Below are 23,968 nucleotides of genomic sequence, written 5' to 3' on the forward strand. Positions count from 1 at the left end.
GCCAAGCGCGCGCCCGCGAGCCCCGGGCGCCATCTTGGGTTCTGAAGCTGGGCCGAGGCTTCCCGGACCGCTGCCGTTGGCCGCTGCTGCTCGCCCAGGGCGTCTCAGGCGGCGACGAGGAGGTGCCGAGGCGAAGGACGCAGCCTGCGCGGGACCGAGAAGGGAAGCTTCAGCACCCCCCCCCCCGTCCCCGGCCGGCCGGAGCCGCAAAGGTGGAGCCGCGTCGGCGCCCGCCGCGGGACCAGCGTCTCGGATGCGGGCGGAGCGCGGGGGGCCGCGACGGCGGGAGCGCGGAGAGGAGGCCCCGGGAGGCCTCATGTGAGAGCCGCCGCCGCCGCCGCCGCCCGCGCAGCCCGGGGTGGTGTGTGGGGGAAGCCGCCCCCGGCAGCAGGTACGGCGGAGGTTCGGGAACCACAGCCCGGAGAGCGGGCGGGGAGGTCGGCGGCGGCCGGGGGGGACGCGCGCGGGGCGCGACCGGAACCCCAGGACATGTCAACAAGGCGTGGTGCGCGCGGGCGCGCGGGCGCGGCGGCCGCGTGTGGCGGGGCCGGGTGACGGGCGCCGCCGGGCTCGCCCTCGGCAAGCGTGGGGTGCGGGGGCTGGAAATAACCGGGGGCCCTGGGGAGGGCGTAGGAAAAGTGTCCGAGGAAGCCAGGCCGGGGAGGTGGCAGCGCCGACGCTGAGCGGCCAAGTGGAGAACTTGGCCAACTTAGGTAGGTGCAGCCGCCGAGGCTGAGCTGCAGACCGGCACCCGGAAGCAGCTGGGTCGGTGCATCGCCAAGCCCAGAGGTGAGAGCGGGAGGCGCTTTGTTGCTGTTGGTGCCTGTTCCAGTGGCCCAGGCAGGTGTTTTAAGTTTGTTTGTTTTTTACGTGAAAAGGGTAACTTTTAAAATATCCCCGAACTCTTTATAAAAATATCTGTAACTCTAAACTCTAACCCAGTCCGGGTTATCTGTTTGCCCACTCCTGGTTCTGTCTGTCTACATGTCCATTCCTGGTTATCTGTATGCCTACTGTGCGCTCAACGTTCTGAGAGTTAATCTCTTTCATTTTGTTCAATTCTTGTATTTCAGCCAAAGACTCTGGGTTAGGTTTCCTTCTGTCCAGAGCAAAACATAGGACATGATGAAAAATGTAATGCCAGAACCGGCCTCTGAAAGCTCAAGTACTAATAGTGTCTTTTGATGACTTCATGCCCAGTATATGTCAGTGTTCAGACAGTAAGAAAACTTGGACTCTTGGTTTCAGTGTATGGAGATGTTTGATTAGCTCACTAATTCCTGGTGCTGCTCAACTAGTTGGTAGGCTTCCTTCATTAGATTGCTTCTTTGGCACTTGATATAAATACCAGAAAACATTCTTGCCGCAGTGGTTGTAGTCTTTGGGTTCCTGAAACACCACAATAAATCAAAACTGCCAGAGCCCAGGTTTTCTGTGCTAGAAAATCCCATTGATATTTATTGACCTGTTTTGGTCCGCCACACTCCTTCCTCCTGTTAATATAAAAGGCACTTTCACTTCACTGGCAGTAAACAGTGTAAAAACCATTGCTGTAAATGAGTTGTGTACTAGTGAGTGCTCTGAATTGTTCAACTTTCTATACAGCAGAGCTTCATGTGTAGATAGTTAAAAAGCTTTGGAAGTTTTGAACCAACTTTGAAAAATGATATTTCAAATTTTGTTAGGTGTTCATTCACTAATGTTATTTTCACAGCTAAATGAGAACAGTACATAGGGCATTTTAGCATTTGGCCTTTTGTTTATGTATTGCTTCATAAGATTTTGACATTAACTTCATAATGCCTTTGACAGTGCATAGACTTTAGCTGTTCATAAACTACTAAGTACTTAATATATACTTTGGTGATCTGTGTATTCAGTTCATGTTTAGATCAAAAACAGTATTTAGGATACTGTTCCTTAATGTTGAATAATTTTATATTGTCCTCTCTGACTCCCTCCCGAACTTGGAGCTGTATTGAAATACACTTGATTTAGAATAGGACTGTGTTGGGAGGCAGAAGCAGTGGATCTCTGATTTCAAGGCCAGCCAGGCTCACATACCAAGATCCTGCCTCAAATAAAAATTGTATAAGTTGAGGATTAACAGGGTATTGTTAAATTATTGTAAGACTGCCATTAGTTTTGGTTTTGAATGTGTATACTTGACAGTAAAATGAACTATTTCTACTTGAAGTTCTGGCTTGAGGAGATTTCTCCAGAAGCAGCAGAGCGTCCTGTGTGGAAGTAGGAGCACTATTTCATTCTTTGTTGAATCTGAGTAGATTTAGGTAATAAAGTCTAAGTCCTTGGTAGCAACCTCTTTGTTCTTTGACCCAAATTGAAATGCTAAAATTAAAGTTAAACCTTCAGGATAAGTTAAAGTGGGAAAATGGGTCATAATGACAGGTTAACCTCTAGTGGGACATTTTTATTAGTTGTTTTTTTTTTTTTAAGATGGCCCTGTGGATTATTCTAACCTTTCTCCAAACACACTTACAGAACCTGTTTTTAGATTCATAAATAAGTTTGACTCTTCCATAAAGCTATCTTGTCACCTCTCTCATTTTGTTTTCTGGACTCTCTTTCTCCTCAAGAATAAATAGTCAGGTGTGGGGCAGTGAAGAACAGATAGTTCTTCTGTTACTGCCTCCTGGACTGACGAGACAGAACACTGTGCCCCCACTATCCTGTTTCTCTCTCCAGCCCTCAGTCCTCCTTCACAGATTCTGCCAGCTACTAGATGAGAAAGTCTGTCCATGTGCACATCCTTCATTGCACAGAGGATTAAGACAGTCTGATGTGCTGACTTGTCACAAGTTAGTTGGAGTCACAAGCTATCCTTTTGAGTCTTGTTTGGACCAGTGCCTTGTCAGACCTGCTCTCTAGAAACAAAGCATTGTAGGTCCTAGATAGTACCGGCAAGTGGTCCATGTTAGTGTAGAGTGCAATGTACTTGGTCAACTAACAAATCAAAATGTGTCGTTTAGAATTTTGATTACATTATCATGAATAGAAATAATTGTATGCAATGTAGAAAGAAAAAAAAGCATATTGGGGAAAAAACCGTAATCCCACTTGGGCCCATTGTTAACTATTTTACTAAGTTAGTGGAGCTCTTCCCAGTGTTTGTCTGCACCACCACTCCCTGACCCCTTATTTGAAAGTAAAGTTGTTCTTCACATTGTGTGTGTGTGAGGGGGTCACTCTTTTCTACTGAGGTGTGTGATGGCTTTCACTCTGGGCTGTTTTTCTAAACAAGAGATCAATTGGCTCTCCTTTCAAAAGCCCTAATATTTCATTCCTCAGAAGAACCCTGTATCTTACGATCACCGTTTTACAAACTGAAGCCTCTGACCCAAAGCCATAGAACAAGTGAGAAGTGGGGCCAAGATTAAACCCAGGGAGCTTGGTCTTAGAGCTTATAGTACTCTTTGCCATGAGCAGACCATCTTTCCAAGAAACACATGGAATAAAGTGGGTAAGAATGTGTAGAAAGGACATGGAGGTGTCATTTAAAAGAAAAAGACAGGAAGAGTGACAGAAATGTGTTGGGGGAAGAAACAGCATTCCTGCTAAAACAACGCATAGTCAACGTAGACTGCTTTAATTAATCTATTTTATGCTGCTGAGTTTGAGCACAGGTCTGGAGTATTTAAGACAAGGTCTTTAACATAGAGCTATACTCTCAGCCCAGGTTTACTTACATTAAGCACAGGTTGGATATGTGTAGCAGTAGTAGCACATGTCACGGGCTATTTGGTGCAGATGTGTTGACTACTTACCTTTCATCCTCTAGAGGTTTGTGGGGACCTTGGTCCCCCTCAGATTTAAGAACTCAAATATAGTTATCTTTGGGTAACTGAAGAAATTGGAAAGTATCACTGTAGGCTCTTTTATAGTCACTTTAAGATGTTGACTACAACTCTTGAGTTACAAATTTGTGGTTTACTTAGGTTATAAGTAGTGTTAAAATGTAAATGTTTGAAATCACCTCAAGAATATTCATCTCCACCAGCACTTTTCATTGTATTTTTATATTCTCCTTGAATTGTTGGTTCAGTTCTTTGTGCATATTGCTGTTTAACTGTCCAACTACAAATACGTCTCAGTGACAGAAAATGAATTTGTAATTAAAAGTAGGATGGGAAAAAAATGACGGCTTTTTCTACATAGGATGAAGCGAGGGGGAAGAGATAGTGACCTTGATTCACCCGAAGAAGGCCCTGCAGAGGAACCTAAGAAACTGAGGACTGCACACGAGTGTTCTCAACCTTGTGACTGGGGCAACCTCCTGCAGGACATTATCCTCCAAGTGTTTAAGTATTTGCCTCTTCTTGACCGGGCCCATGCTTCACAAGTGTGCCGGAACTGGAATCAGGTATTTCACATGCCTGACTTGTGGAGATGCTTTGAATTTGAACTGAATCAGCCAGCTACATCTTACTTGAAAGCTACACATCCAGAGCTGATCAAACAGATTATTAAAAGGCATTCAAACCATCTACAGTATGTCAGCTTCAAGGTAATACTTTAACTCCTTCTGTTAAAAAGTAAAAGCATTTTTCGTGGCTTTAATGTCCTAACCAGTACAACTTCTTATATTGTTAAAATATTTGACTTTTTAGGAAAAATGCTTGAAGTTTTAAAATTATTGCACCCTTAGAAGCCATTGCAAATAATTTTTAATATTTGCTGGAACTAAAATACTCCTTTACAATTAATTACTTAAAAGAGCAAAAGCAGCCACTAAGTAAGCATAAATTGAGCGAAGTTTTAAGTTTTAAATGAACGGTTGGTTGGCAACAAATTCGAGGAAAGAAAAATGTGTAGCAAACATCATGGCGGTGTTCTCAGCCTCTGGGTTGCGACCTCTTTGGGAGTCACATATCAGATTCCTCCTTATCAGATATGTGTATGACAGTTCATAACAGTATCAGAATTACAGTTAGGAAGTAGCAGTGAAATGATTTTATCACTGGAGGTCAGCACAACATGAGGAACTTAAAGTGTGGCAGCATTAGGAGGGTTGGGAACCACTGCATTAGGGCCTGATTATTGAGCAGAACTTACTTGCTATCTTTATCTACTAGTGAGTATTGCTTTTGTTTCATTTTGTTTTTCAAGACAGGGTTTCTCTGTGTAGCCCTGGCTGATCTGGAACTCACTGTAGACCAGGCTGGCCTCTAGAAGAGATCTACCTGCCTCTGGAGTGCTGGGATTAAAGGCATACACCCTCCCCAGCAAGTGTTTCTTATTTTGATACATTTTTATTTATAAAAGAAAACAACTTTAAATCTAAACATGGTATAGAAACTAAGTAGTTTGAGTACATTTTAAAGGGAAACCGAAGAGGATGCATGGAAAAATGTAAGAGAGCCGTTTGCTTCATTTCAGTGTTAGAAGGGACATACAAGAACTCATGTAATGGTGAGATGAATGAAGGAAGGTGGCATTTTGAGATTTGAAGAGTATGATATGAAATCATAGTAGCTTGTGTGAGAACAAGGGTTTATCAAGTTGTATTTTGGAGATGAATAAAGATATATGGGATGCTTACTGAATCCCTGACACTAATTTTTTTTTCTTTAACAATTGATACTTATTGTTAAAAGATGAAAACGTGCCAGGTGTGGTGACTCACACCTGTTACTCTAGGACTGGGGAGTCTGAGGGAGGAGAATCAACAACTTGAGGCTTCCTGGGCTATATATAGTGAGGCCTTCTCTCTTTAAAATGTTTAAAACAAAACCTCCAAAACTGTAGTAAAAGCATAGACTTGCCGGATCTGCCTCTGTTTGCTATTTGCTAAAGGGGCCAGATTAAATCTGTACCAAGCGGTGGTCTTAACAGACCTTCATGCTGTCACTAAATGCCATCATCCTTCTAAGATAGGAGTACTTAGTAACAAGTGACTGAGTAACCTGGTCATAAAAGTACTAGGTCACTGGGAATAGGAGTGCCAATTATAGCCAAAAAGAAAAGAAACGAAAAAAATAAACCAAACAGGATATACTGGTTAAGACCAGCCTGGGCTACGTAGTGAATTCAAGACTAGCCAGAGATTTTAGCTAGACCTTATTTCAAGAAAAAAAAAAAAAGATGCCTAGTTAATTTCAAGTTTACTAGACTTCATTGATAATTTTTAGTGTAAATGCATCCCAGACAATGGGACACACTGGTACAAATTATCATCATCATCATCATCATTATTATTATTATTATTGTTTATTTACCTGAAAATCCAATTGAGTGTGTTGTTTGTTTGACATGGGATAAGATTCAAGCAAACAGAAGTGAGGAACTCCTCCCCACCCCTCCAGAGAGGAAGCCTACAGTGCTTTCCCTTGGCTTTTAGTCAGCCTTGACCTTCCTTAGTGTTGTAATGGCAGCTGCTGTAGAAAGAAATGCTGGAGATCATAAAGATCATTCTGTGCAGTAGGTTGGCTGGGTCCTTGGTGTTTAGTCTATCCACCTTCTGTAACTCGTAAAACCATTTGTGCTTGAGTTTAACTTTTTTGTTAGGGGTGTATTTGTCTGAGGAAGTAATTTCTAATTGAGAAAGCAAGCACATTGCAAGGATTATTCTGGCCTCTCCCGATAATAGTTAAGTGGACACTATAGGCTGAATAAAACTTACAGTCAGGGTTCTTAGTCCAACAAGTGCTCCTCAGACTATGTTCAGTAGACTCACCAAGGGGGATGTAAAGGCAGAGCCTGCGTGGTCCCACTCACAATGGTTTGGTTTAGGCATACGAGTTTGCATGTCTTCAGTACTCAGGTGATTTCCATGTGGTCTGGGAACTACAATTAGTTACATTACTTTGACACACGATAGCATTTAAGAGTCCTGTGGGATGCAGTAAAACACAAATTTATTTGGAAATAAAAGTAATGGTATTTAACAGTTTTAGTCTAGAGAAAAACTAACTTTTATCCCTTTCAGGGGTTGGTGTTTGGTCATATTATCCTTCAGGAAATATCTAAGCAGAATATATAAGAGCAGCTACTTCTATTTTGGTTCAGTTTATTTGATGCTTGTTTAGTCGGACACCCTTATTTTACTCTAATGCATCTTTCTATTCCAAACACTGAAGAAGTTCAGATTGTGTGATTCATCTGAAAATTCTCAATGACATTAGTTTCTTCAGGGGCCCTGAAACAGTTCATCATAGACACTGCTTACATGTGTTGTTTGAAATAAATCAACTTAGTCTTTCAGCAGTGAATAAATAAATATACATAGGAATTATAATGAACTCTGTTGTGAAAATTAGACTGAGGTTATGGAGGAGAGATGATTAAAGATGAATGTCCTTTAAATGATAATGCACTGGATTAATAACTGTATTTCTTGCTTTTATAAAATATATTACACGAGTAAGACGTGTTTTCTTTCTAAGGTGGACAGCAGCAAAGAGTCAGCTGAAGCAGCTTGTGATATATTATCGCAGCTTGTGAACTGCTCTCTAAAAACACTTGGACTTATTTCAACTGCCCGGCCAAGCTTTATGGATCTACCAAAGGTATATACTGCTTTTGTTTTATTTCCTTCTGCAGGGGAGTCCAGTGAAAGCCCAGCATAGTTAGTATTGACAGTGAGAGGACGGCAAAGCAGTATGTGTAGTGGAGATGTGCTTACTGTTTACAGTGTTAAAAACAGTATTTGCAATATGCCTTTAAAGAGTTTTTAATGAGAGGCCAGCTTGGTCTAAGCTGGTTCCATGACAGGCAGGACTGCTACATAAGAGAGACCCAGTCTCGAAAAAACAAAAAAATTTTTTTGATGTGTATGAGTGTTCTATTTGCATGTATGTATGTGCACCTCATGTGTGTCTGATGCCTGGTGAGGCCAAAAGAGGGTGTCAGATCCCCTGGAACTGGAGTTGCAGGCAGTTAGGAGCTGTCATGTGGGTCCTGGTAATCAAACCTAAGTCCTTTGCAAGAGCAGCAAGTACTTTTAACTGCTGAGCCATCGCTCCGGCAGCAGTAAAATATGCTAGTAAGCATTACTTTGTTCTTCAAGGGTACAGTTAAAGGACAAGTGAATTTACAGAAGATTGTCTAGGTAGTGGAAGTGCTAAAAGAAAGAAGTGAAACAGACTAATATATCAGGAAAAAGAGAACCACAGACGCTTCTTTCTGAGTCTTATAACAAGCTGTTACAATGAAAAGTCAGAAGTAGAGAATGCCAATATTGAGCAAGGAGAGCCTGCTTATCATGTAAATGTACTGAAAAGAGTATTTTTAAGCAAAGTTAATGTTAGTATACCTTGAATTATCTTACAGATTTTATTTCAGACCATTTATTCTTGTGAGGGTTTAACTGTTTGTGTTAGTCCTATACATAATTAAAGAATAGTCTCTACTATACAACTATTCTTTTTAAAACTTTTTTTTTTTTTTTTTTACATTGAGTTGGTGTGTGTACATACGTGTGGAAGTTAGGGGACAGCTTACAGGAGTCACTTCTCCTCCTATCATGTGGGTTCCAGGGTTTGAACGTGGGTTGTAAGGCCTGGTGGCAAGTGCTCTTTTACCAGGTGAGCGATCTTACCAGCCCACAACTCTTCTCTTTGAAACCGAAAATTATCAGAATACCTTCTGAGAAAGGCTAATTGATAAAAGCAAGCTGCATTCTAGTTTGCTAATGCTTAGTAGGTTAGTATCCAGTAGTGTGTGTGTGTGTGTGTGTGTGTTTGTGTGTGTTGCTGAGAATCACACCTATGGTCTTACCAGTGTTCTACCACTGAGCTGCATCCCCAGACTTTTTTTAAAGTATACCACAAAGTAAAATAGGATGTGTGAGTTTAAAAAAAAAAAAGATTACTAATTTTTATTCTATGTATTTGAGTGTTTTGCCTGCATGTAAGTATGGGCACCATTTATGTGCCTTGTATCCATGGAGGCCAGAAGAGCACATTGGATCCCAAAAACTGGAGTTGCAGAGAGTTGTGAGCTGCCATGTGGGTGCTGGGAACTGAACCTGGGTCCTGTGGAAGAGCAGCCAGTGTGCTGAACTGATGAGCCATTTTTTTCCAGCACCCAAATAATGTAGACTCACCTCACAGTTCATTTTACTAGAGTGATTCTGGAAGGAATATTCAATGTGAATTATAACCAGTAGGTGATTGATCTAATTGAGTAGCAGAACCAAATGAAATACTGTGGTTTCAAAACCTCTATTTGATTTAAGTTTCATTAATTACGTACATTTTGAGATAGATTGCTTTCTCATGAATAAAGAAGGAAGATGGAGCAGAGAATCTGTTTAACATTTAAGACTTTTAAGTACCAGAGTCAAGTCTTGGGGATTTGGCTCTAGCTGTGCACAGATTTTGGACTTTTACTCCTGTTCTAAATTTGGTTGAAGCCAAGTCTTCTGCAGACAGTCCAGAGGCTGCCCAAGGGCCTTGGTTAAGAAATGAGTTACAGTGTAATGCCATCTTCTTCAAGCCTCATGGGGAAGGAGATGCTCTGAGTTGATATTTTATGTACCTACTTTAATGTATTTTTAAGATACAGTATATATAGAATAAACCATATTATGAAGCATTTTGAATATAATTTGATTTTTTTTATCATCTGTGGCTCTCAGTTTTCATGTTTGTAGTGCTAATTTAAGAAATGTTGATGTAGCTGGAACTGCCTCAGATGCTTATTGCCCCTTTTGCTTTTTCTTTTCTTTTCTTTCTTCCTTCCTTTTTTTTTTTTAAGAAAAGATTGAAATAAGATGTTCCTATATTTTGGCTATCCTGAACAGAAGAGAAAATAAAAGAAATGTGTGTGACCATAGCTAAATCAGGACAGTGAGGAAAGAAGTTAGCCTGTGGTCATGGGCTTACTAATAAAGAACTGCGATCATGGACGATGTAGTTGAGTTTGATGTGAAGATACTGTGATGTTAATGCATAGGTTTTTTAATCAAAATTTCAGAAATCAGTTTAGACACAGGAAGGAAAAAGCAAGTTAAGGATTGTGACCAAGGAGGTGGTACTTCCTTGTACTTCATTGTCTGTTAGCGTGACTTCGTCCTCTGACAGTGCTGTGGAGAACTTACACAGGTGGGCTCAGGTGAAGTTGGTTCTCTGGACACGTGTGGAAGCGTGTATTGTTCTCTTTCTTCTCCCAAATGATTTGCCCATTGATTATAGCTTATCTCAGCTCTGATTCAAAGTCATGAATTTTAAATGTGCTGTAATTCTTGTTTCCATAAGAATTCCTTTTGATCAGATAGATCTGTTCAATAGATTGATGTATATAAGAAGTTAAAAGATACCTGTAATGTTTATAAGTAAATCAAGTCTTGAGAATCTTTAGATACGTTTTGAGAGGAGTTAGAAATTTGGGATTTTTCAGTTACTCTGGTTGTTTTAAAATTGGTTCAGTTGAGTTACAACCTTGCGTTGATTGACGTCAGTCCTGATGGTGTGACGCTAGGTTCTGTGTTTGTGCTCTTTCCTGTGTAGTGCAGTATGCAGACATTAGCTCCCAGGGGTGGGGATGCTTGAGAGACTCAGTCAGGGCCCAAGCTTCCTCTTTGGTCTCACTGAGGATGCTGGGATTTAGAAATATTCTGAGGCTTGAAGTGACATTTTCTTCCACAGGTACAAAAGGCTTTTCTCAGAGTTGGAAATCAGTCCCCTCTTTGACTGTACTTGGTAACTTGGTGCGGGGTGCTGCCTTTGAACAGTTTTGAAATTCCTTAGTAGGGTGCAGAGAGCTCTACCTACCTGCCGTTTGGTAAGGAAACCTTGTAAGATGTCGTTTCTGAAGAACTGAAACAGTGTTTTCATCTTTTGTCTTTCAGTCTCACTTTATCTCTGCACTGACAGTTGTGTTTGTAAACTCCAAATCCCTGTCCTCACTTAAGATAGATGACACCCCAGTAGATGACCCGTCCCTTAAAGTGCTAGTGGCCAACAACAGTGACACACTCAAGCTGCTGAAAATGAGCAGCTGTCCTCATGTCTCTCCAGCAGGTATGTCATGTCTTTACCAGACAGATTGTAGTAAACTATGTTGTTTTTCAAATTAAAAATGGTTGTTTAGTAATTCTGTCAATGAACTTGTAAATGAATTAACAAACCGGATCTTCTTCCACATAAAAATATTCAGAGTCCTAATAACAATAGGATAGCTGCAGTAATCTAGCTTAGACTGACTTGCATCCTATATTCTAATCATTTTATGTAGCAAATTGAGTATACTGTGTGCTTGAAAGTGGATAAATAAAATAAGGGAGAGTTTATTAGATACTCATTGCTGGGGCAGAATATCTGATAAAAGTGGCTTAAGGATGAACGAAGAGTCTTAATTTGGCTCCCAGTTTGAGGGTGCTGGTGAGTGTGGTGAGGAAGGTACAGGAGCAGGAGGTAGCTGGTCTCATTGCATCGTCTGCAGTTTGGAGGCATAGGTGAAATGGGGCCCATCTGTTAAAACCTCAGGCCTTACCCCAGTGGCTTATTTCTGCCAACCAGAAATTTACAAATCCTGAAAGTTCCATAGCCTTCCAAACCAGCACTAACAGCTGGGGACCAAATGTTCCAATATGAGTTTATGAGGGACATTTCATATTCAAACCACAAGGCAACACTCTAAGGTCTGCTTGTTGCTAACTGTAACTGAGCTCCAGGTGTTTGGGTCAGAACAGTCACATAATTCTCAGTATTAGAGAGGAAGAGGTGTGTGGAAGTCTGATTGCCTTTTTGAGAGAATGCTCTTTAAAACTTAAATTTAGAAATAACATTATAAAAGGTCTTTCCAACTACTTTTATGTAGAATTATTTAAATGAAAGTGATTTGTACTGAAAAGTAGGTGCAAACATGATTTTCATACTTGCTGACACTTCATTGCTGACTCCTCCTACTTTTGAAATCCCGCCCTGTCTTTAGCTGTGTTGTTGAGTAAAGTCTTTCTGTGTGTGTTTGTGTTTGTTTTACTTTCTTTCCATAACAAAGGATTGGGATTCCCCCAAAGAAATGACTCACTGTTGAATGGAGAACACTTTGTTCTCCAAGATCACCTACAAGGAGGGTCTTGGTGCTAGGAATAGCTGGCCCCCTGTTGTATTTACCTAGTTGTCTCAGCCTCTTCTAGATAACCACTGAAAGCATTACAAAATAGAAACTGAGGAGGGCCTAGCAGCCTTTGGCAGCTGTTTTCTAGTGACCTTGGTCACATTTTATTATCTGTTGTGAGGCTGAGATCAGTCTCCTATAGCTTTATAGTGTTCAAGGTCCTCTGTATCCTGGCCTCCACCTATCTTGTTGGTTCATCACTCACATGTCCTATGAGCTGTGAGCACTAAGGAGCTGGAGTTCTTTGGTTTGACCTTCCAGTGTAGTCAGTACACTGTGCCTTGTGAAAAATTCTTTAAAAATTGTTTAACCTACTTATCAATAGATCATCATTGTAAAACTTTTATTGAAAAAGGATTTATGAACCATATAATTTATAATTCATGTAAAATAAATTGACCTTTAGTGTGCTGACTGAGTAGTGTATACATCATCATCACTATGAATCTTAGAACACTATCATTATGACCAAAAAGAGGCATGGCTATCACACCCTATTGCATTTTCTTTTTCTGCAATTTGTCTATACAAATTTCCTATACATGGAATTGTATCTCGTGTGTGTGTGTGTGTGTGTGTGTGTGTGTGTGTGTCTGTCTGTCTGTCTATCTGTGTATCTGTGTCTGTCTGCCTGGTTTCTGTTACTTAGCATGTTTTCAAGCTTGTTTGTATTGTGTAATCAATTAAAATATTATTCCTTATTGTTGCTATGTAGTATCCATTATATGTATCCATTATATAGTATCCATTATATGTTTATGGCACATTTATTGTTGTTCAGTTGGTGGATAATTTGGGTTGTTGTCTACCTTTTGAGTAAAACAGATACTGCTTATATGAAAATTCACATACTTTGTGTGGTCATGTTGGTTCTCTTGGTGTATAGCTAGTAACAGGGTTGCCCAGTCATGTAGTAGCTATTATCTACTTGAGGAACTGTCCTACATGTCAAACACTGGTTCTAGGATAGTTAGGTTACTAGAGCAACAAGAGGTGGCAAATCATTAGACAAAGATGTACTCTGGGAGTTCCAAAGATGTTAGGGAGGATTTTCCAGAGCAAAAATGATGAAACCCAAAATACAGGATGAAGGTAGAGAATTGCCATTGTACATTTCTTTTGTACATCTTTACTAATGCTTTTTATCTTTTTTATTATACCCATCCTAGTTGGTATGTACTAGTATCATTGTGGTTTTGATTTGCACACACACACACATCCCATCCCATCCCTGCTGCTACCCTTTCAGGGCCTCTCTCACTCTTGGAAACACTATATAACCCAGGTTAGCTTTCAACTCATGGTGATCCTCCTGCCTCAGCTTCCTAATTCCCAGGATTACATGCATGAACTATAATGCCTAGATGCATTTTCTTGATAATTTTGTTGTTGTTTTGGACAGGTTTTCAGTTGGCTGAGATTTCTTGGCTGGCCTAGAAGTCAATATGTAGATTAGGCTAACCTTGAACTCTCAGAGATGAACCTCCCACTGCTCCCTGAGTGCTGGAATTAAAGCATGTGCTACCATGCCCTGCTATTTGAGGAGTTTTTTTCATGTGCTTAGTGGCCATTTGTATATCTTCTTGGAAAAAATGTCTATTTGGGTTTTTGCTTTGCTTATTTTTGAAATTGTCTTTTTATTATTGACTTGTGTTTGTCATCATGCTGTTATGTATTTAAATGTCCATAAGTGGTGCATTAGTTGTCTCTGGCTGCACAGCCAATTACATATGCAATAGCTTATACTAATACCTGCCTATCAGTTCCACAATTTTGTAAGGCAGAGTTGTAGGCAGGTCTCAGATGGCTTCTGTGCTTAGGGTCATCGGCCAAAGTCAGTGTCTATCAGGCTGGACTTTTGATCTGGAAGCTCCAGGGAAAAAATCCACTTGCAGTTACTCTCATATTGTGGGTGAGTTTGTGTTTTTGAGGTTGTTGAGCTGACCTCTCCTTTTCTCACTCACTGTTTTGTGTAGTAGTGGATGGTCACTATTATTTTTACTTGTTTATGTATAAAAATCATTTAATATTAACATGAATATCTAAAACTTGCTTGTCTTAAAGCTAGCAGTTAACATTTTGAGTCCCATTTGTGCTCTGACTCTTTAACTTCCTTTTCTGTATCTAGCCAAGAGTGAACTGCCTCTAGAAGAGCTCATGATTAGATTAGGACTATCTATATAATTTAGTTCATAAGGCCAGTTGTATCATCTAGCACAATACAATGATAGGCAGGGTATCACTTGCCAGATCCACAGGTGAGGGAGTGGATTTTTGAGGGGAAAGGGCGTTTTGAGAGTTATGACTGTGGCAGCTGCTGTAGTAGTTTCTCTTGTTTGCATTTTTGCAGTTTTCTGAATGTTTTCTCTTTGTATTGGGCTTTTTGATGTTGCAGAGACGTAGTTGGGTTGTCTGGAGTGGCTAGGGCATACTTCAAAGTAAGTGTATCCTAGAACAGAAATTTGCAGTGACTAAGTAGGGACACCAAGAGGTCTCTTACTCCCCCTTGTGCTGAGTCTTATTTTGGTGGGTCACTTTGTCCCTTTTCTGATTATATTGCCCCATTTTCATCCAGTGCTGTAAAGTTGTACTTCATTGATGGGCCTGACTAGATTTCTTAAGCAGTAGTTAAGTGCATGAACTTGCAGTCTGTTTTTGCATTCTAGCTTTGTTGTCTTTAGCTAGTTATCTCTACTTGGAACTAGAAATACTGTTTAGTTCCTTAGATTTTGAATATTTGTAGGTAAACATAATTAGTACCTCCCATAACATGTGAAATAAATAGTAATGAAAATGTGTGTGTGTTGTTAGTCCTACCTGTTTTTAAACATAAGAACTGGATTGAATGGGCTGTTTGTTGACTAGTTTAGAGTGACGTTTTGGGGCAGACTTCTATAAATTCACTTTGGAGATCAAATATTGATCTTTGGTAAAATCATCTGTTGCTAGGATAATAGTTTAGGTGAATATGTCTGGAGTATGGGAACTGTTTAAGAAATTGTTTTCCTTATAGGTCAGAGCTCATAACATTTTCGTTAACATGGTTACTTTTGACTCATTTAAGAGTGATAGTTTCATATTTCCTAGAAATTTGACATACTTATTAGTACTGTTAGTAGTTAAACTATAACCATTTAATGGAATTTTTCTTACTTTGTAAGTATTCTGTTTATATTAGGATTACATTTTTAATTTGGAATACTATCCTTTAGTCTCTGTTGCAGTTGAGTGTGGAATTTTTCTTACTGTAAGTTTAGTGTTATGGTTTTTTTTTTTTTTACACTATGGCAGCTTGCACTCCAAAGGACTTTGAGTTTGAAGCCAACCTTGGCTGCATATTGAGTTCTGGGTAAGGAACAAACCAAAAAAAGACACAGTCCATTGCTAGGTTAAATCTTACTTAGTTATGGCATAGTTTTTAAATGACAATTACAGCTTTCCTAAGTTATAAATGAGCAACAAAGATACAGAATTGGTTTCATATTATAAACAATACGAGTAAGTAACTTGTCTTCTAATTCATTATCACAACTAAAATTTTAAAATTTCATTAATTGGTGAAAAGTGAAATACGGCTATTTTAGATATACACTTGAACAGATAAATTGTACAGAAACATATAAATAATTGGGCTTTTTTTTCTTCCAAGGTATTCTTTGTGTGGCTGACCAGTGTCATGGCTTACGAGAACTGGCCCTGAACTACCATTTGCTAAGTGATGAGTTGTTGCTTGCACTGTCTTCTGAAAAGCACGTTCGCCTAGAACATTTGCGCATTGATGTTGTCAGTGAGAACCCAGGACAGACGCATTTTCATACCATTCAGAAGAGCAGCTGGGATGCCTTCATCAAACACTCGCCCAAAGTGAACTTAGTGATGTATTTTTTTTTATACGAAGAAGAATTTGACCCATTCTTTCGTTATGAAATACCTGCCACTCATCTTTACTTTGGGAGATCAGTAAGCAAAGATGTGCTTGGCCGTGTGGGCATGACCTGCCCAAGACTAGTAGAACTGGTAGTCTGTGCCAATGGGTTACGGCCCCTTGATGAAGAGTTAATTCGCATTGCAGAACGTTGTAAAAATTTGTCAGCTATTGGGCTGGGGGAATGTGAAGTCTCGTGTAGTGCCTTTGTTGAGTTTGTGAAGATGTGTGGGGGCCGCCTCTCTCAGTTATCCATTATGGAGGAAGTGTTAATTCCTGACCAAAAGTATAGTTTGGAGCAGATTCACTGGGAAGTGTCTAAGCATCTTGGCAGGGTCTGGTTTCCAGACATGATGCCTACTTGGTAAGGATTGCATGATACAGGGCATGGTGAATAAACAGCACCTTAATTTTAAGGAAATGTACTATAATAAAAGTTTATTTGCTCTAGTTCTGACGTAATTTCTACTATTTTGTGGCACAGAAATTTGGTATCTTTGAGCCTATAATGAATGTTTGTTGGAAGACCTACAGTTTGGGTCAGGTAACTCCTTTTTGTAGCCTAATCGCAATCAAATGTTTAAAAATTAAAAGAAAATGTTTCATATTTGAAAGTAATATCCAGTTCTGAAAATGAGATTGTTCATAGTCTGAAGGAAACAATCTGTATATTGTAATATCTAAGAAATATACTAATAGGTTTTCTGAAATGTTCTCTATGCATTTTTTTAAAAAATGTAAACTTGACATTTTAGGGTCTTCAGTTATAAATACACCTGTTATAAGGTGTTTACTATAGCTCAGGAAAGTGAGCATTTTGTGAGAGAAATGTATGATATAGCTCATAAGAAGTTGGTTGAATGTTTTCAGATGTTATGAAGCTGTTTTGAAAATTAAGATATAAATATCAGAGTTCTTAGAACACTGATAAATGTTGCAGTGGTTATTAAGGATGGCACACAGCCAGGATCAACTAAATGAACCAGTGGAATAGAAGAGAGGTAGTATTTAGCTTTGTATGAACCTTAGGTTTTCTGTGTAATATGCTAAACCATGTGAGTTCTTTTCTGTTATATTACTAATGTTTGTGGTGCCTGAGGCATTGTATGTAAAGGAATGCTTTAATCTCCTTTTTTAAAAATCTTTGTTTAAACTAGTTTTAACTATTAACACAATTTAAATGAAAATCCTACTTAAAAACCAAATTGAAATAATTAAAAGTAGAACTTTATAAATTGTTTATGAACAGTTTTCATGAAAGAATATTAATTTACAGTGAATTTTAGTGATAGCTTATGCTTTAATTTTGGAATTACATAGCTACAATAAATACAATGTTAAAATCAAAAGGAGTATCTGTACAGTTCAGAAACACTAAATTTAAAAGAATATATATATATATATAAAAGTTCATAATTTTTGAGTAAATATTACTCAGTGAACTGGAACATTTTAATAGAAAAATATCTGCAGTATTGTGATTGTTAATTTGGTTGAAACTGGTATTTTATATTATTTAAGTTATGTAGCTTTTCATATTACTTTCATATGAGTAAAGGTAAATTCTAGACTTGGTAGAGTGTAAAAAGTACTAAGTTTTGGTTATATATAGTTTTTTTTCAGATACTGTATGAGCTTGGATTATGGGCACATGTCTCCTGAGAGAAGTGAGAAGTGACTTACCTCAGCAGAGTACTGCAGTGCCTGAAATGGTTCTCTTGAGTAGTGTGACTTCTAGAAAGTACCCTGATAGTTGTGGAAGCTAACAGTCTTAAAAACAGATGAACTTCCTGAGAATAAAACAGAATGTGGCTTTCTATACAATTTATGCTTTTCAAAAGTGATGGTATTCTTTCAGGCACATATAGATGAAAAGAAAAAGACTGACCAGAGCGCAACATTAAAAGCAACTATTAGAACATTTCCCTCTTACTAAATAGTAAGAAACTGGCTATACAGGAAATACTTGTGCTAGATGTTTTTTTATTTTACTTTATTTTTAACAACTTTGGAAAATGGATTTGACAGTGTATAATCAGTTTTACTAACCAAAGCTTTATTTGAAAATGTACTTTTTGTACAAATTGAATTACATGCTTGAATACTTTAAGTCACTTTATAAGCAAAATGCATAGCACTTAATTTGTTTATACTGTAAAATACATGTTAAAGGTTTTATCAATCTGAGAATAAAGATAGTTACTAATGCTGTTGTATTTTTATAACTTTAAAAAAACCAATCAAACATACATTACAAAGTATGATTATAGCTTCACATCTATTATTTGATAAGTAAACACAATGGTAGACTGGCTCGTATGAAGAGACAAAATTAGGCACATTGAATTTGTTTTTTGCTCTAATAACTATGAAATTTACCATGAAAATGATTCCTGATTAAAAATAGGGACTAGGTTCTTCATGTATTCAGAATGAAAGCTACACTCTACTTAGAAATGTGACTCTCGGGGTCCAGGAGATGGCTCAGTGGCTGAAAGCTGGTGAATACTCTTGGCAGTTTCAGCACCCCATCTAGTTCCTGGAGGTCCGATGGCTCTGGCCTCATGGGCACCTGCATTCACTTAGGCATACACACTCCCAGACACCCACACATGATTAAAACATAAGAATAAATGTTTTTAGAGAGTTTCCATTAACCTAGCCAACCATATTAGAAATCCATGTAAGTCAGAATAGTTTTTAAACCATAGAAATTATTTTAATCTACTATCTTCAGTAGGTTTCAGAAAACAGGTTCAATTTGGTATGGTAATCTAACCTATTTAAATATATTTTTTTAAAAAATCTTAAAAATAGGCCCTGATAAACAGTAAATAAGTTAATGCAACCTATTTGTGCAAAACCTGTTTATATTTGAGACCAGTTTTAATATTAAGAAGAAAAGCCCTACCTGTCTGCTGGCCACAGACTCCTTTAAGAAAACATTTCTCAGAGCCTGAAAGCTTATTCCTGAAATTAATAATCAGCCCCCAAAGTATAAATACCTAAAAGTGTTTTAACAGGGAAGAAACTCTTGAAAGCACTTGGAACAGCAAGAAGCTACCTGGTGAATAAAAGTGTGTTTGTTTAAAAAAAAGTTGGCTGGGTGTGGTGCAACAGACCTTTAAGCTATTAGAAGGCTAAGCCAGAGGATTGCAGTTCAAGGCCCACTCACATTTCCAGTGAAAGGCCAGCCTGGCAACTTAGACCTCACCTCAGAAAGTTAAAGGAGGCTGTAAAGATGTAATAGCTCAGTGGTAGTACACTTCACTTCTATGTGTGAGAGCCTAGGTTCAACTCAGTACCACCAGCAAACACACTTTCACCTTAGAGAAACTAAAGAATGTATTTTTATTCTTAAACAATTTCCTCTATATATGTAATGTATTTTGGTCTTTTTCATTCCTGGTTACTCTGTCTTCCACTCTTGCTGAACCTTCTCCCCAACAAGTTTTTCTTCTACTTTCATGTCTTTTTTTCTTGGGACCCACTGAGTTTAAATTAGAGATGCATGCATGAGCAGGATGGGGGTTACTGAAGCATGGGCAGCTAATTAGTGGCAATACCACTGGAAAAAATTACTCGTATTGCCCAGCAAACTGCCAGTAGTTTATGAGAAAGGGGTGTAGCCTCCTGAGCTCCATCCCCATCCATGATGGAATGTTTACCACCTCATCTAGGGCAGATAAATACAGGTGTTGTGAATTCGTGAATGCAGTAGCCATGTCCTGCCCATGAAGCTTACTGAGCACTAAACTGATAAATAACTCTCAGCACTTTGACCCAGATATTAGAGACTTGTCACTTTTTCCTTCTGATTTTTCTAAGGAACCATTATTGAGTAGAAGTTCTGAGTGCTGATAGTAGTTATTTCACGTTTTAGCTGTTTTCTTCTGTCTGCAACAATAGATACTTACCTGTTAATATGTTAGATTATGGCTGAGGATATATTTATTCTGAATCCCTAATATTTAACCTTTAACATATTCTCTTGAAATACTACAGATTTGTAACTTGAACTGACATAGAAATAGAAACATATAACTCAAATGGTCATAAAATTCAATTCATAGTTTTGATGAGAGCAGTCGAGAAAGAAACTGGCCAGGCAGTTTAGGAGACCCCAAAAGTAAATGCTTTCCTTGGCTTAAAATCTGAAAATGTCATTGGCCTGCTGCACAATTCTGACTTTGCCAAAGCTAGGGATAGGAGAAGAGAGGCCCATCTCTCCTTAATGAGCATGCCTGGACCATGTCATGGTTGAGCCAACTGTCTGGTTCCTCCCTTCCCCACCCTCCAGTTTCTGCTGCAATTAGAATAAAAAGCTTAGACTAGCAGCAGTTCCATGTAATCCCATTTCCCAGCATCTACCCTGCTACACAGGAACTCTGCCTCCTTTTAAGCTCCCACCTATCAATCTATAATAAAACTGCTTTCTAAACTCATCCTCTTGTTGCCTATGAATTGCATTTGGGTTTATATACAAGAACCCAGAGGCCACTAACTCAGTAGAGATTTTCTGTGACCATGAGCTTCAGGCCCTGCAGTTTTAAAGCCCACCTGAAGCAAATCAGAAAGCCACCTTCAAAATCAGACATTCCATTTTCCCTATATCATTTTGATAACTACTATTTCAAAGAATGTTCTGAGTCATCTCTACCTCAAAGTTGTCTTTCACTTTACAAATACATTTCACAGCTTGATAAACTCTTGGGAGATCACGTGAATTACGCCTCTCTGCCATTGCCACCTCACTCTATCGTACTTTCACGGGCTTTTCTTCATTTACTAATCTCCACAAAGACCCAGAATGCCTTTTTTTTTTTTTTTTTTAACACAGTAGAACCTTGTTTTAGAAGTCAAGTTCCATGTGCATGTCCCCTTCCCCCTGTGCTACAAACCAAAGTCTGTGATTTAAAATGCCATACTGCGTACAAGAATCTTTGCTTGTCACCTCAGGGCAGCTGGGAGTAACTCGATGTGGTGTAGTGTTGCCTGAGTTTAGCCACTGGATGGTAGTAATGTGAAGATTACTACTTAGTAATGTGAAGGTTCTTACACCACATTCTGAAGATAATCAAGTCAAAGAGGCAACATTTTTGAGTTGGCTTTGGCACTGTAACAGTGAGTAGATAAACTGGAGGCAGTGGAAAGCAGTTCCCTCTGTATATGAGGACAAGTTACCTCTTTGTGGTAGGCAGAACAGTGCAATGCATGATGATCTGGGGTCACTCTGACTTTGCCGGGCTTATACTTTTAAACAACAAAAAGTAAATTCCTAGACCAATAAGATCAAAGATACAAAGTTCAAGCCCTGGTTTTTTTGTCTTTTGTTTTTATTAGACTGAACAGAAATAACAGACTGGTAACATTTGGTGCACAGATACTGGTCTAAAGGCCACAATCTGAATACTGCTGAAAAGCAGCCAGTGAATCATTTTGCATAACCTGAGTAAAAACAATTCCAGGTCACTTAACATTGCTAAGCCCTGACTTAACACATCTGGGCCAGCAGATATGTATGATGAGGCTTTTTATGACAGCTCAACAGTGTATTGACCTCTCATGAAGCACTAAATATAAGGTGAAATTGAATAACATTTGCATATTAAATAGACTTTTTTCCATTGTGCTAGTGTGATTTTATGAATGGGGAAAAGAACAAAAGAAAAAAATGGGTTCGGCTGATAAATACAGGACCTTAAGAGCTTGTCTAATGCCCCTAATACAAGCATAGTGAATTGAAGGTCCTCGACAAAATCCTATCCTTTCCAGGAAAGTGTACCCTCTTCTACTGTGCTAGCCTTTGTTAGTGGGTGAAGAACCAGAGGGCACACACAGGAAGCCAGAAGTACATTTCACCCAGCCATGTCTGCAGCCAGATACTCCGATGACCTGTACTGAAAAACTGAAGCACTATGTACTGTCAGCTCAAAGTCTCAGTGATTCCAAGACACAGGAACTGATAGCCTGTAATCTACAGCAGGCAAGATCATGACAGCTTGTGCTTTTTTAATCCCAACAGTCCTCAGAGACCTTATATGCATTCAGTGTGCCCTTCCTGTGCCAACATAGGTGCCCTCAATCTCCACATTCCTGGAAGATGAATCATTTTAGAGGCAAAGACACAAATCTACAGGTTTTAAGTTGCTTATGTCACAATGGCCAGCGGCCAGCTAGTTGCTAGCCAATTCTAAATTGGTGGCCAGAAAATCTGCTCTTTAATACTGTATTTACCATGTCCAGAGGCACTGCTCCAGCAGTGGAGTCCAAACAAGTCTTTAAGGTTATGTGAATAGAAAGTAGTTGGCTAGACCTGGACCCCAAAGTTGTAATAACTATAAAAATAACTATTCTTTAGATAACCAAAAAGCCCTTCAACTAAGAAACAGCACTACTGTACCAGAAAAGGTAGCCACAGAAATGTCAGCATTGGGATCAAAGACCTCCATAGCTGAGATCAACCAATTCTCCACAAGATCGAGATCTCAGCGCATTCACTTTGGCCACTACCATGATGGTTTCCACTTCTTTCCAGGAGTCTTGAAATGTCAGTGTACTGTACTTCCAACAAGGAGCACGTCACCCTCCTGCCCCAAGGAGGAAAAGTGGAAAAAGACACAAGTGTGAAAACAGCCCTGGAAGAAAATGGGTGCGGGTGGCTGGAGAGAGCAGTGGAGTGAACGTGTCACAAGTCAGGGAGTGTGTGTCTGGTAGGTAAAGGGATTTCCTCATATGTTATTTTGACAAAGGGGAATTTCATAGGTAGGAACCAATATTCAAAGTTATAAAACAGGTAGAACTCTCTGTGCATAATCACTGAATCAAAAACTTTCAAGAGACTCAACAGAAATTCTTTGGTTGACAAACGTGGTTTGAAGGGGTCATAAAATTTTTTTATGACTGAAGCAAGAGTCTTGTTTCCTTTTGGCCCAAAAATAGAAGTTTCATTTCCCAAGTAAGTAGGTTCTCCACTGTAAAGAAATACTCTTGTATAGTTTGTTTCTATCTTCTTGAATTCTGCTCCAAATTCAGCCAATTTCTCATATGTCCTTAACACAAATTTCGAACAGTCGTAGGATTCAAACCATGTCTCCACCCCTTTTCCTGGGCTGGCCTGGACCGTCCACGTCTCATAATAAATCCCTGTTTCATTGTCCTGCTTCACCCACTCTGCCAGTTTGTTAAATGTGTTTCCTAGTTTAAGAAAAGCAACAAAATCAACTGCTTATAAAATGTTCTGAGACCCAATTAAGATCAGGATGAATGAACAAGAAATACTGTAAAACTTCAAAACCTGGGTCCCACAGCAGGAACGCAAGCTTAGCCACATTTCCTTCCATTCTTCAAGGCCTTTGAATTGTAAATAGAAGACATGATGGGGGTATAAATAGAACTCTTCAAATTCTACGGTTAAGCTGTGGTCACAGTGACAGTCAAGAGTATGAATACGCATAGGCAGTAGCCATGTTTCTGTTTTCAGCAAGTCTTGGATTCAGAAGCAAACAAGAAAAGGGAGGCAAGAACTGGAAGAGGGAAAGGTGAAAGACTAAGACGGTGTAAGGAGAGGACAAACAGATGAACTGGCAAATAGCATGGGATGCTCAGTAGGCATGGCTGCTGAGGTGCAGCAGCTCCTGCCTAAGCTACATGTGGCCTCTCAGCTATGTGAATACCAGCTATTCCCTTTTCTCCCTGTATTGTGGTTGCTGGGATACCGCTGACTACCTACCACACAAATTAACCAGTCAACCAAACTGGCCACTGACTGCGAGATTCACTGACTTCACAGACTCCTGGGTGGCTAAGCCTTCTACTCCATCTTGCACCAGATCAGAAGAATCTCCAAATACTTAGAGAATGCTGCTCTTCTGCACGGTACAACCCTCATCTGGGCACATTGAGACACGACAGATGTAGGCCCCCAAATCTCACTACCAGCAAACCTTTCCTGGGTAACAC

General features: G+C 39.4%; 2 protein-coding genes across 4 annotated transcripts in view; one reads left to right on the forward strand and one right to left on the reverse strand.

Moving 5' to 3' along the window:
- Fbxl3 (F-box and leucine rich repeat protein 3) lies at positions 1-18,212 on the forward strand. 3 transcript variants are annotated; one of them, XM_052732556.1, is made up of 5 exons: positions 1-391; positions 4,177-4,525; positions 7,404-7,526; positions 10,811-10,982; positions 15,731-18,212. In XM_052732556.1, the coding sequence occupies exons 2-5, from the start codon at positions 4,178-4,180 to the stop codon at positions 16,372-16,374; spliced, it is 1,287 nt and encodes a 428-aa protein (XP_052588516.1). In that variant the 5' UTR covers positions 1-391; position 4,177; the 3' UTR covers positions 16,375-18,212. The 3 variants fall into 3 exon arrangements, with proteins under 3 accessions (XP_052588516.1, XP_052588515.1, XP_052588513.1); XM_052732555.1 differs by having other exon boundaries at positions 190-212; XM_052732553.1 differs by lacking the exon at positions 1-391 and adding an exon at positions 816-840.
- The window catches only part of Cln5 (CLN5 intracellular trafficking protein), an 11,283-nt gene continuing 5,356 nt past the window's right edge, over positions 18,042-23,968 (reverse strand). The window contains exon 4 of the mRNA XM_052732552.1: positions 18,042-23,203. Within this exon, the coding sequence (XP_052588512.1) occupies positions 22,695-23,203 (509 nt within the window). The 3' untranslated portion in view covers positions 18,042-22,694. The remainder of the gene's footprint in view (positions 23,204-23,968) is intronic.

This window comes from Peromyscus californicus, unplaced genomic scaffold (genome assembly GCF_007827085.1).
Source record: "Peromyscus californicus insignis strain IS unplaced genomic scaffold, ASM782708v3 Scaffold_12__1_contigs__length_115047231, whole genome shotgun sequence".
Classification (NCBI taxonomy): Eukaryota; Metazoa; Chordata; class Mammalia; order Rodentia; family Cricetidae; genus Peromyscus; species Peromyscus californicus.

Bases quoted from the DNA above. Each gene is read 5' to 3' on its own strand.
- Fbxl3 (XM_052732556.1), top strand. From the start codon at position 4,178: ATGAAGCGAGGGGGAAGAGATAGTGACCTTGATTCACCCGAAGAAGGC. The intron at 4,526-7,403 runs GTAATACTTTAA...TTTCTTTCTAAG, and splicing joins TACAGTATGTCAGCTTCAAG to GTGGACAGCAGCAAAGAGTC. The intron at 7,527-10,810 runs GTATATACTGCT...TTTGTCTTTCAG, and splicing joins GCTTTATGGATCTACCAAAG to TCTCACTTTATCTCTGCACT.